Source organism: Cryptomeria japonica, chromosome 5 (genome assembly GCF_030272615.1).
Source record: "Cryptomeria japonica chromosome 5, Sugi_1.0, whole genome shotgun sequence".
Classification (NCBI taxonomy): domain Eukaryota; kingdom Viridiplantae; phylum Streptophyta; class Pinopsida; order Cupressales; family Cupressaceae; genus Cryptomeria; species Cryptomeria japonica.
Window position 1 is genome coordinate 130201714 of NC_081409.1, and position 14154 is coordinate 130215867.

General features: G+C 36.2%; 1 protein-coding gene across 6 annotated transcripts in view; it reads right to left on the minus strand.

Annotated features, from left to right (window-relative positions):
• The window catches only part of LOC131076618 (inositol hexakisphosphate and diphosphoinositol-pentakisphosphate kinase VIP2), a 311202-nt gene that overhangs the window by 13956 nt on the left and 283092 nt on the right, over positions 1-14154 (minus strand). For all 6 annotated transcript variants that reach the window (XM_058013892.2, XM_058013893.2, XM_058013895.2 and 3 more), the window contains exons 26-27: positions 13191-13441; positions 12787-12844 (exon numbers count right to left, since the gene is read on the minus strand). In XM_058013892.2, the coding sequence (XP_057869875.1) occupies positions 12787-12844; positions 13191-13441 (309 nt within the window). The remainder of the gene's footprint in view (positions 1-12786; positions 12845-13190; positions 13442-14154) is intronic.

A 14154-nucleotide genomic window follows, 5' to 3' on the forward strand; every position in this document is an offset into this window, starting at 1 on the left:
AATGACCAAATAATGCCGATTTTTAACTCTTAACTTTTTCGACTCATAAGCCGATTTTGCGAATTGTCTTCTAATTTCGGCCAATTTGGCCGAATTGCATAATTTGAACCTTGTGTCATTTTTAGCATTTTAAGTCTTTTAAGCCTTACTTGCACGACTTTGAAGCCTTAGCAGTTAAATGGGGCATTTGTGCGCTTTGAGATTTTCAGCTAAAAAGATCATTTTGCGTGAATTTTAGTCCTGTTGATAAATTTCACCGAATAAAGGTCTTCATCGGGTCCTTGTAGATTTTACAGCAAACGTGATTTTGGTTTGAAGCTTAATGAGATTTTCGGGCAAATGAGCCCTTCTGCGCGATTTCTAACTTTGAGTTAAAATGACCTTCTACCAAAATTGGGCCTATTTGGTCCTTTGGGCTTTGAATGCCTTGCTCTCAAGAAATTCGGCCTTTTGGTGCAAATTTAGACTCTCTGTTTGAATACCCTTTATAAATTTCGGGTCTTTAGACTAAAATGTGAGATTTTGGGCCCTCTTTGGTCGCTATTTGCCTAAGTTTTCCAATTTCGGGCCTTTACACGGTTTTGGACTGCCTCATTTTTCGGCTATTTGGTTGAAATGTGCGATTTGTTGATTAAAACTTCCCTCACCTTGCAAATTCGGGCCCTCTAGCCATTTTCGGGCTTTCTAAAGAAGATGCGCGATTTAGCTTTGCTATTTTCGGACATTTTGGATGAAATTCGCGATTTTGGCGCTTGCGTGATTTTGAACTTTTAGTTCATTTTCGAGATCTGAAGTCATTTTGTGCAAACTTTCCCCTTTTAATTCTTGCAAAATCTAATAAAGGGTCGAGTTTAGGTTCATATGCCCATTTCTTCACTCACACTTCGGGTTGTAAGCCGATTTTGTGAACTTTGGCGTCTTTGATCTCTCGGCTTATGAAGCCTATATGCGTGATTTTCATTTTTGACGCCCTCTTGCCTTAGCGATTTTGGGTTCTCTGAGGATTCAGAATGATTATGCTTTGTAGTTTGTTTCCTTCTGTAGACATCTCTCTCTCTATTGGGCAGACTTCAAAAAAACGGGGGTCCCCTGCAACATGGGTGTGTGTGCAGAACGTACAACAAAGTGTACCATCAACTTTGTACTTGACTTTATAAACCCATTTGCAGCCTATGGGTTTCTTCCTTGGTGGAAGATTTGAAAGAATCCAAGTCTTATTTTTCAAAAGACATTAATGGCCTTTTCCCATTCGTGTTTACCTTTCACCTTTGAAAAATATTGGGGCTCAAAAACACCTTGAATTTTAGCCATAAGAGAAAAGTTAACCGTGTTCTACTTGCTCTTGGATTTGGATGATCTCCCCTTAGTCATTTCATCATCCCAAACATCACTAACAAGTTTTTCCCACCACTTGGATCTATGTAGAAACCTCTCATTCCATATCAACGTGGTCATCATGTCTTGGTTACCTAGCATTATATCATTTGGATGCTGATCTAGGTTCTCCTAAAGAATATCTTTAGATATGAGTACTGGAAACTGCCTAGGAGATTCCGCATGTTCAAAATCAATACTTTTGATGTCAGGAGAGAGCTGAAAAGGCCCACCTTCTTCATCAATCACCACATCCCTATTGATTGTCATGCAGTTAGTGTCCACATCAATCAGCCTACATGATTTATGATTGTCACTATACACTTTTGACTCTTAGAGTCTAGTTTGGTTCTCTTGGCATTTGGAATTCAAACGTATGCAATAGAATCAAAAACCTTAAGATAGCTCACTTTTGTTTTCCTTCCAAACCATGCTTTCTTTGGATATTCTCCTTCACTACATTTGTTAGAGATCTGTTGAGAGGATAAATTGTAGAGTAAACTACCTCATCTCAAAGCTTCTTGGCAACACTTTGATTCTCCAACATATACTAGACCTCTAGCACATGTTGAGTATAGTGTGTTGTGAATTGGCATTTCATACTATGTTTAATACAAAAGTTTATCAATTTGTTTGAACATAATTCACTGCCATTATCAAACCTAAGAGAGTTATGATTGAACATCTTGACTCTTTTTCTACGAATGATTAGAAATTTTGAAATTCTGTGAATACTCTTGATTTTGCTTTTAAGAAAAACACCTATAGTTTCCTACTAAAATCATCCACAAACAAGAGAAAATATCTAGCACTAATGATCGATGTTGTATTCATTGGTCCACATACATTTGCATGAACCAGTTGAAGGACCTTTTGTGCTCTACAAGCTCGTCCTTCCGAAAATGGAGATTTGTGTTGCTTTCATGCTTGGCAACCTTTACAAATACCTTGTATTTGTTGAACACTTCCAGGTGTTGAGGGGGGGACGAATCAGCATATATTAAAACTTAACCATTCATTCAACATTCATTCCAAATCCAATTATCATATGTGCAGAAGTAAACAACAAAAAAGAAAATATCAATCACACAAGGACACCAAGATTTTATGTGGAAAACCCAATGTGGGAAAAAACCACGGTGAGAACTATCTTACTATATGAAAACTGATTACAAAGTTTTAGGCTCTAGGCCAAGGAAACTCATTGCTCCTAATTTGGACTTGTAGGCTAAGGCTCACAACCTTAGGGCAAGATACAATGGACTTGCAAAACACTGAAAAATCACTTCTTTAGCACAAGATACAATAGATCAGATTACAAAAGAGTAATTATTGTTGAATAGAGTACAAGCAAGTTCTTTGAAATGCTAGTTACAGTTCACTGCTCTAAACAACTAAAACTGACTTCATTACTGCTCATCTATATTGCACAACTTTGCACATACACAATATACCATACACAACTTCTCATACAACTCATATAATACTCCAATAGATCTCATCCTTTATATATCATCTGCACAAAGAAGATACATAAATTAGGTCGGCCTAATTATATATAACGTATAGAGTATAAAGAGTTGGCCCTAAATACTTTCTCCAAAGCAATGCAGAAGGGAAACAAGACATGCTAAGCATCACACTATGTCAGCACACCTTCAAAACAATCCCAAATCATTGCCTTCAACTCCACACACTACCAAACAAACCAAAAACACTCAAGTCGGATCTTGAGAATAGAATCGATAATGCAACCCAATCAAACATGCTCAAAATATGATGCGGACCTCCACAACACTTGTGGATGCACAACATAGCATCACTTGACACTAACAATACTATATCAAAGAACCACAACACTGAAAACATGAGCAAGCAGAGGAATGCAAAGCATTCTTGCAAACAGGTACATTGTCAATGCAGGAACCAACACACAAACCAACACCAAATTAGTTGTGGATCAAATTAGAACATAAAACCTTGGATATAACATTCTTTTGCATCCACCAACATCATACTACAACCACAAGCAAAGATAAATCACTGTGGCACAATGCAAACCAAATTACTAAACCCTGTTTGATAGACTATTCACTGGAACAATCATACTTAACTAAAATCTATTGAAAACATCTGAATACATCTGCAATGCTTTGGAATAGCTATCAATCAACTGGATATACCATCTACAATCATTACCATCAATCTCCATACATCAATGTGAACACATGACAAGACTCCTGATATAGTCCCATTGATCACATGCTTTCAGACCTTGGTTGACATCAATGACAACACAAAATCATATTTGCAGCAATATCTATTGCTAGATCTCAAGTATACCTTCAACCATATTCTCTCAAGCCACTAAGAAAGACAAAAACGGTTGAGATGGTCATAACACTAATGCCAAAGAATACTAATAGTGGATGAACTTTTTGTAGGAAATGCATGCTCCAAAACCTCTCTAGTGTCAACAAGCCTATCAAACCATGATCTTCTGTGCTAAGTGCAATGGCTTTCTTTGACTTCTTGTCAACAATATGACAATTGATTGTGCTGAAAATGATGTCCAACTTCAGATAGTGGCACATAATCTAAGCAACTGAGAGCAAATTGAGCTCCATGCCTAGAACATAGTATACATTAAGGAAAATAAGAGATTTCCCTCTAGAGTTTATTTGAACATTGCCATTGCCAACAATTGTATACTCCTCACCACTTGAAAAGATCACTACATGTACTTCGTGAACCAATCCTGCGTGTAAAATGTCTACATGCTCCAAAATCAATATAACATTCAGAAGACTTGTAGTAATCTGCTGGTCTTTCGACCATAATAATGTAGAAGGTTGAACCTTCTACTCAAAATGCTCTACAACATGAGTCTTTGGTGGATGGCCTCCTTGGTTGGATTTCTAATCAACCAACCTCTTTTTGCAATTCTTCATCTGACCAAGTTAACTACAATAATGACATGTGCTAGTATTCAGATTCTTCAAACTATCATTTGAATTCTCTTGGTTTTTCTTTTGTGGCCACTCGCCTTTTCCCTTGTTCTTGGCTGTAAAGGCCTATTCTACATTCAATGAATCACTGCTACTATCAAACTGCTTCTTCCATCTATCCTACTACAAGAGTTTGCTGCACACATCATTGAACTTCAGGTCAGCACAGGTAGACATGATGTTGAATGTTTCTATGAAATGCTCATAGAACTTTGGTAAGCTTTTCAACATCATAACTACCATGTCTTCATTCATCATGCGACCAATAGGAGCCAACTAATTGCGAATGTCTTTGATTTTCATCAAATGATCTTGCAAAGATATCTTCTCGTCCATCATGATCAAGAACAATATATTTTTAAGAAAGGCCTTGCCTTTATCTGGCATCTCCTCCAAATCTTGCAAGTGTTTCCAAATCCCCATAAAATATTAGCGTTAAGGTATTTCCGGAAGCATTTCATCTATGACTGATAATAATGAGCATAACAACTTCATGATTAAGCTCATTGAACTTGTCTTGGTCTTTACCTACAACTATTGGTTGGGTGTCAATATTGAAGATGATCTAATTAAGGCCCTTGTATTCAAATATTGTGAGCATCCATTTTTAGGTGTTGTAATTTTTTTTGATCAACTGTTGGCTGCCTTCCAACATGATGTTGGTCAATTAAGTCGTCCCTTGCGTAATATGAAATCATGGAAAACAAAAAGCTTGTTACCATAGTAGAAACCCTAAGTCTGAAAAAATTAGAACCCTAGATACCATTATTTTGTCAAAAAATCGCCAAAAACAAATACAAAAAACTTGCTTAAAATCCTTAGCATTGCTTGAAAATGCAAAATACCCGTGATTTTTATGAAAAACTCATCAAAAAATTGTCCTTCCAATCACGGCTTATAATTTGCAGAAACTATCGCCCATGTAAAAGAATCTCATCGCATCTCTTGCAAGCCATCGCGAGTTCAAAACAATAGCAAAAATGTCTCAATTAAAAAAAAACAAAAACGTCAAAATACTTGTTCAACCCTAGCGGGATTTCCTATTACAAAAGGCGATGCAATTTTCCTTCAAACAAATGGCTTCTGCCACAAAACCGCTCAAGATAAAAAAATCCTTGTGTCGCGATTTTAGAAGATGTGAGCAAATAAAACCCATGATTCTTTAAAAAAAAATGACACAGTTTTTTTATAGAAATCTACCCTTAGTTTGAAAAAATAAATAACCAACAATTTTTATTTTAAAAAATCGTTCAAAAACTTTTAAAAAATAACGCAATAAATTTTACTAATAAATACCCACGAATGTGTTGAAAAAAATTGCCAAAACCTTTAAGGGAAAAAATTATGAGATTTCCTTCCTTGGCTGATTCGTACAATGTCCTTTGCCATGATCCTATGTGTGTCTTGCATGCAATTCGTCATTTATACCGTCCATGGAATTCACATGTTCACTGACCACGAGAATTTTGAAAACCCAAGCTTTGATACCATATTACGAAAAGTGATGACACAGAATGATTACCAAAATATTTGATATTAACAAAGGAGTAAAAGTCTCCTTAAATAAGAGTTACGAACAATTTATTTGATAAAGGTAAGATCAACAACAAAGAAAGCAAATAACAACTAAAAGAATAAAGAATATTCCTAAAGTCTATCTTAACTTCATTGACCATTATAAACTAATAAACTAATATTACTTTAATATTATAGATTCTGCAGTATAGTAAGGGGTCTGACTATATTCGCTTCAGTATCCTTATTGACTCACCACAGTGATGATTAATATGTTAGCTATGAGTCTGCATTTCTCATTTTATCTTATTTTATAATAAATTTGCTTTGTTTTCTCAATAAAAGAGAATAAAAATTCATTTCTAAAAAAACTTTAATTAAAAAAAAAAAGCAAATAAAGAAGAAAGGTCATTTTGGCAAATAATTTTACAATTTTAGAATGTTATCCTTTGTACTTATATTTATTCTAACAAGTGATGGGAGCACGAAATGACTTGAATGCTTGCTAAGCAGCAACTGGAGACCCCTTGCCAATGCTTAAAAAGCTTTAAGCACGAAAAAGCTTTAATAAAAAAGCTTTATTAAAAAAAAAAGCAAATAAAGAAGAAAGGTCATTTTGGCAAATAATTTTACGATTTTAGAATGTTATCCTTTGAATTTATATTTATTCTAACAAGGGATGCGAGCACGAAATGGCTTGAATGCTTGATAAGCGGCAACTGGAGACCCCTTGCCAATGCTTAAAAAGCTTTAAGCACGAAAAATCTTTATTAAAAAAAAAAGGCAAATAAAGAAGAAAGGTCAATTTGGCAAATAATTTTACAATTTTAGAATGTTATCCTTTATATTTATATTTATTCTAACAAGGGATGGGAGCACGAAAAGGCTTCAATGCTTGCTTGTTGATTGTAACTAGGGATATAGGGGTTCGGATTGCCTTAAGGCAACATCTGAACCCCCCTTTAGGACCAAGTCCTACCCTAAACAAATAACGTGACCCCATTCTTATTCACCATGCCACGCTAAATACACTCCACAATAACATTAGCACCAAAAATAATAAGGAGGCCGACTTAAAGGGAATAAAGATGCATATAAGTAAATGACAATTGGCAAGTCATTTCAATCAAGTTTAATCATATCAAACGGCGATTTAGCTCTGCTGTGCGAACTTAAGGAAAAGTGCGAACTTATTCAGCTTGGTGCGAAATTGTCCAAAGGGACATAGTAGATTTTGATGCAAGTCATTGAAGCATACAAGGACAGATCTGATATGTGAAGATTAGATTCGAGCTAAGTATTGTACTTATATTTTAGAGGAGAATATATAATTTGACCTGTGGGTCTTTCATGCTAGGTTTTTCCTCCTTGGAGGTTTTCCCAGGGTATGCTTGTTTGTCTTCTGCTCTATTTCTGATTTATGTTGGCTTACTAAATACTACAAATCTGATTACAATCTAGGGCACAATTTAATCTATGTTGGTTTCCTAAAATACTGCAAATCTAATTACAATCTAGAGCACAATTTAATCTATGTTGGTTTACTAAAATACTGCAAATCTGAATACAACCTAGGGCATAATTAATTAGATAAATCTGGTTAACATACCTAGGGTTTAAAATAACATGGTATTAGAGCTCTAGGTGTCACTAACTTCTGATTTTACCAGATCGATTGTTGCATATAGCTGTTGTTTGTGTTCAGATTAAAGATGTCAGGATTGAAGGCTGCAGATAGGCTTGAGGGAGCCATTGATTTTGCTGCTTGGAAAGTTCGTATTCTGTTGATCCTTGAAAAAAATGACCTACTGAAATTTGTAGAAGAAGAAAGGTTGTCTCCTCCAGAAGATGCTGAAGAGCTGAAACTGTTCAAGAAAGATTCCCTCAAGCCTAGAAGGATCATAATTGAGTCCGTCAAGAACCATCTTGTCACTGTCATATCAAAGTTTACATCTGCTAGAGAAATGATCAAACACTTGGAAGGGATCTATGAAGTCAACAATCTCAGCAGGGCTCTTGCCCTAAGACAACAACTTCTTCACATGAAAATGAAAGAAGAAGACTCAATCATAGCCTACTTCATGAAGATCAATGAACTAAAGGACAAGCTAAGCACTCTTGATTGCCAAATCTCAGATAAAGACCTTGTTATGATTGCATTAAATGGTCTACCAGATGAATGGGAACCATTCATTCGTAGCATTGGTGGAAGAGCCGATCATCCCAACTTTGAGCGTCTTCAATCTGATTGCATCGAAGAGGAATCTCGAATTGAGGTAAGAGGAAAATTCAAAAACTCTCTCAAAGATAATCATGTTCTCTTATCTAAATCTAGGAAAGGTGGTCATTGGAAGAAAGAAAAGAGAAGCAAAGATTCTAGATCCTCCTCCTATGATCCAAGGAAAAAGTCAAGAGATTCCTCTCACATTCGTTGCTTTAGATGTGATAAGTATGGTCACTATGCCAGAGATTGTCAAAATGACCCAAAGGAAAGGGAAGCTAACTTAAATGAAGTTGCCGAACAAAGTGAAGACTACCTTCTTATCTCTACTCTTTCCAGCAATGTTCCTACGGACAGCAATATGTGGATACTTGACAATGGTGCCTCCAGACACATCTCAGGATTTCGTGAGCATCTCTCAGATCTGATTGAAAAAGACACCAATCTTCATGTAGTAATCGGTGATGATGCTCGATACTCGGTAAAAGGTTCTGGCACTACCTCTTTAAAACTAGATTCTGGTATTCCTTACAACTCTGTGATATTCTATTTGTACCTGGTATTAAAAGAAATCTTATTTCTATTTCTGCTTTAGAAGATAAGGGTTTGCAAATAGCATTTTCTGAAGGGAAAGTACTTGCTTGGTCTAAGAAATCTAACTTCAAATCTGCTCGTATTATTGGAAATAGATGTGATAGTTTATATAAGCTTGCAACTAATTCAATTCAAGCTCTCATTCATGAGACCCCTGAATCATGCGAGCTATGGCATAGAAGATTGGGTCATCTTCACTTTCAAGCTCTTCCCACTCTCGGTAAAATGGTCAAAGGTATGCCTAATCTCAGTTTATCTCATGATGATGCTTGTAAAGGTTGTGCAATGGGTAAGAATGTAAAGAATCCCTTTCATAAAAGCGATAGTAGGGCTAAAGAAAGGTTAGAGCTTATTCATTTAAATTTATGTGGTCCTATGTCAGTAGCATCTCCTAGCGGTTTCCTATATTATGTTATCTTCATAGATGATTTCTCTAGGAAAACATGGATCTATTTTCTTAAAACTAAAGAGTCTGAAGAAGTCCTAAACAGATTTAAAGAATTCAAAGCCTTAGTTGAAAATACTACAGGAAATCAAATTAAATGTTTGAGGTCTGACAATGGAGGTGAATACACCTTAGGTAGTTTCTATGACTTTTGTGTTAAAGCAAGAATTAAGAGGGAGTTCTGTGTTCTTTACAACCCTCAGCAAAATGGAGTTGCTGAAAGAAAGAACAGAACCATTGTTGAAGCTGCAAGAGCCATGATACATGATCAGGACTTGCAACCTTTCCTATGGGCAGAAGCATCCAAAACTGCAGTTTATATTCAGAATAGATGTCCTCATCAAGTCCTAACAGAATAGATGTCCTCATCAAGTCCTAAAGAATGTGACACCTGAAGAAGCCTTTTCAGGAATCAAACCAGACATCAGTCACCTAAGGATATTTGGAAGCCCTGTGTATGTTCATGTGCCTAAAGAAAAACGAACCAAGCTGGATCCATCTGGAAAGAAAGGCATCCTAGTAGGATACAGCGAATCTTCCAAAGCCTTCAGGATCTACATTTCAGGTCAAAAGTATGTTGAGGTAAGTAGAGATGTAACTTTTGAAGAAGATATTGCTTTCAAAAGATCTAAAGGTTCATTAATCAACAATGATGATATGGTGATGGAAAAACAAGATTCAATTGTTGATGCTAACCCTGAGTTACAGGAGGAGTCTACTGATCTTCCAGATCAGGAAGTTTAGAATGACTCATCAAAACCCATGCAATCTACCGACATACCTCAGGATATTGTGGTCTGCAAGAAGAGACCACTTTGGGTTAGAAATACAATTCAAGATGCTTAAGGGTTTGCTGCTCCCAGAGGAACCTTCAGAAATAGCAAGAGTGTCCAAAATCACGCCAACTAAATTTCTGTGATGTGCAATATAATTGAGTCTGAACCCCACAATATCGAAGAAGCTATGTCCCATCATGCTTGGAAATTAGCCATGGATGAAGAGTATGGGTCTATCATCAAGAATGATGTTTGGGACATCGTACCCAGACCCAAAGGTAAGTCTGTCGTTTCCTCTAAATGGTTGTTTAAAATTAAACATAATGATGATGGTACTATTGAAAAATATAAAGCTAGGTTTGTAGCTCGTGGTTTTTCTCAAAAGGAAGGAATAGATTATGAAGAAACCTTTGCCCTTGTTGCTAGATATACCTCTATTAGGTCTATAATAGCTATTGCTGCAGCCAAAGGTTGGGAGCTGCATCAAATGGACGTTAAGACAGCCTTCCTTAATGGTGTCATTGAGGAGGAAGTCTATATTGAGCAACCAGAAGGTTATGTAATCCATAAAAGAGATTCTCATGTTTGCAGGTTGAAGAAAGCTTTATATGGGCTCAAACAGGCTCCTCGCGCTTGGTATGAAAGAACTGATAAGTACTTACTAAGTTTAGGGTTTTCTAAGAATGATGCTGATGCTAACATTTACTTGAAAATTTATAATGATGAGATGCTTATTTTAGTTTTGTATGTAGATGATTTATTTCTCACGGGTGAAAATAAATTAATCATAAGATGTAAAAAGGAATTAGCCTCAGAATTTGAAATGAAGGATTTAGGTCTAATGCACTACTTCCTAGGGTTAGAAGTATGGCAAAGAGCTAATGAAATCTTTCTAAGTAAGGGAAAATACACTATTGACATTTTGAAAAGATTTAGAATGATAGATTGTAAACCTATGCGTACTCCTATGGAATCTAACTTAAAGAAGTTAAGTTTCTGTAGCTAAGTCGGATTTTGCAGATCCTTCTGAGTACACGCAGTTGATTGGCTCTCTGATGTACCTAGTCAATACTAGGCTAGATATCTGTTATGCTGTGAATCCTCTCAGTCAGTTCATGAGCTCACCTAAACATGTTCACCTGGTTGCTGCCAAGCACATTCTAAGATACCTTCATGGCACGATTGGTTATGGGCTGAAGTATTCACTTAATACCCCAATCCTCCTGAAAGGCTACTCAGATTCAGATTGGGCAGGAAGTGTCAGGGACAAGAAAAGCACTTCAGGCATCTGCTTCAACTTGGGCTCTGCAGTGATCTCTTGGGCATGCAGAAAGCAATCTTCGGTAGCATTAAGCACTGCAGAAGCTGAGTACATTGCCGCATCTATTGCATCCAGAGAAGCAGTGTGGCTTCGTAAGCTCCTTGTTGGATTATTTGGTCAAGTCAATGATCCTACCACCATTCATTGTGATAATGAAAGCTGTATAAAGATGTCAGTAAATCCTATATTTCACGATCGGTCCAAACATGTGGAAACACACTATCATTACATTCGGGATATGGTGTAGAGAGGCGCCATTCATCTAAAGTACATTAGCACAGATGAACAGATTGCTGACATCCTCACCAAACCCTTATCCAGAGTGAAGTTCGAGTACTTCGGAGATAGACTTGGTATCATGGAAAACGGAACCCTGATTGAGAGGGAGCTTCAATCTCAGTGACTATTGATAGCACTTTGAATCATTCTTTGCTTGTGTGCAAGAATGAATTTCATCCAATCTATGCTTGTGTGCTAGATGGATAATTGTATAATGTGAAGACCCACTGGTGTATTACACTTTCTATGCTTGTGTGCTAGAACCATCCTATGCTTGTGTGCTAGGTGGAAGATGTAATTCTATGCTTGTGTGCTAGATCCATTCTATGCTTGTGTGCTAGATCGAACTTAAAAGGTTCAAATTATGTATTCTCCTCCTCCCTAGTTAAGAGGGAGTGTTGATTGTAACTAGGGATATAGGGGTTCAGATTGCCTTAAGGCAACATCCGAACCCCCCTTTACAATCCGAACCCCCCTTTAGGACCGGGTCCTACCCTAAAAAAATAACGTGACCCCATTCTTATTCACCATGCCATGCTAAATACACTCCACAATAACATTAGTGCCAAAAATAATGAGGCCGACTTAAAGGGAATAAAGATGCATATAAGTAAATGACAATTGGCAAGTCATTTCAATCAAGTTTAATCATATCAAAAGGCGATTTAGCTCTGCTGTGCGAACTTAAGGAAAAGTGTGAACTTATTCAGCTTGGTGCGAAATTGTCCAAAGGGCCATAGTAGATTTTGATGCAAGTCATTGAAGCATACAAGGACAGATCTGATATGTGAAGATCAGATTCGAGCTAAGTATTGTACTTATATTTTAGAGGAGAATATATAATCTGACCTGTGGGTCTTTCATGCTGGGTTTTTCCTCCTTGGAGGTTTTCCCAGGGTATGCTTGTTTGTCTTCTGCTCTATTTCTGATTTATGTTGGCTTACTAAATACTGCAAATCTGATTACAATCTAGGGCACAATTTAATCTATGTTGGTTTCCTAAAATACTGCAAATATGATTACAATCTAGAGCACAATTTAATCTATGTTGGTTTACTAAAATACTGCAAATCTGAATACAACCTAGGGCATAATTAATTAGATAAATCTGGTTAACATACCTAGGGTTTAAAATAACATTGCTAAGCAGCAATTGGAGACCCCTTGCCAATGCTTAATAGTTAATTCAAGCAACAAGAACCAGAAAACATTATGTAAAGCAGAAAATGATGGATGTAAAGAAGTGGACTTACTGATGTAAAGTACAGCCGTGTTCGAACATGTCTTTCAGGAGTCTTCACATTTGCATATCTGCCAATGGCAGAAGGCAACATTATATAATGGAAAATATGTGACTTTTTTTTTTAGTAAATCAAGTGCACATTTGCCACTATTCTAAGTGCTGTTTGACAAAGCACAAGCTTTCAATATAACTCTGCATGAAAAATTCTGTTCTTTGCGATGATGAAATAAAACATTCATTTTTCTTTACTTTAAGAAAAAGGTAAAAAAACTTCGGATGTTTTTAATGTACTAAGATGATTGGAACTACATCAAAAGGGAGTGCCTGATATAGAGAAGATAAAGGTTAATAATTATTGTACTGCTATTACTATTTGAAGGAGGAAAGCATGAGTATGTTTGAAGGATAACCCACTTTGGATCTAGACGATATTGTGTCTCTTTACCATCATCATCTTCTGGATCCAACGATTTTTCACTTGCAGAACTAGGCTTTCTTGATTCATCAGTCCTACTTTTACACTTCCTCCCAGAATCACTGTCATCATCACCAGAAGAACCCGTACCAGAACAATCTTGAGAATGTTTCAGCTCTGCAACACTAATAGCTTCTTCCCGTGTGTTTCGAAGGTCAATCAAAATCTTGCCAAGTAACCGACGAGCAATCTGCAAAACAATCAGACATAGCTTATTTTTACAAGTAGATTCACCACTTGCTTCTGTGACTAAGCGAAGTAGAACCAAAATGAAAAGAACAGTCAAGTTTCAAATTACTTAGAAACAAATCAAATTTTGTTTCAAAGAAAAATCTGCTCAAGGCTTAGATTAAATAATACACTTACTCTCTTTAAATATATCTCACATGATTTAGTATTTTCTAGCAATCAAATTTTTAATTCAGCAGTTTGATCTTGGGATTCATGATCAGAATAATATATTTAGTTATTTCTTGTTTTTCCTGGTAAGGCCTTTAGATGAAAAAAGAAGCCCAGCATAGTTGTACGGAAGAAAATACAAAATCTAGGTCATATATAAAATTTGGTCAGAATTCTCATTAGAAACCAAATAAGAGGTTTGGTTCAGAATCAGAAACAACAGTGGAACATGTTTTCTTTTTCACAATATAGCATGCCAACATATACTGACACAGAATCCTAAAGAGCGTGTCAAGGAAGACCTAGCAAAATATACAAAGAATACTCATGGACATAAACTTTTACAGAGAAACTGATATTACTCATACATTTTAACTTCTTATAGTAGAAATTTGAAAAGGAAGTCTTGAACTATTAGATATAATATAATGTTATACTACACTTTGTGGGAATGCATATTTATTGCTTATGTCATGATGTAATAACAGCACATTAGTTATGTTT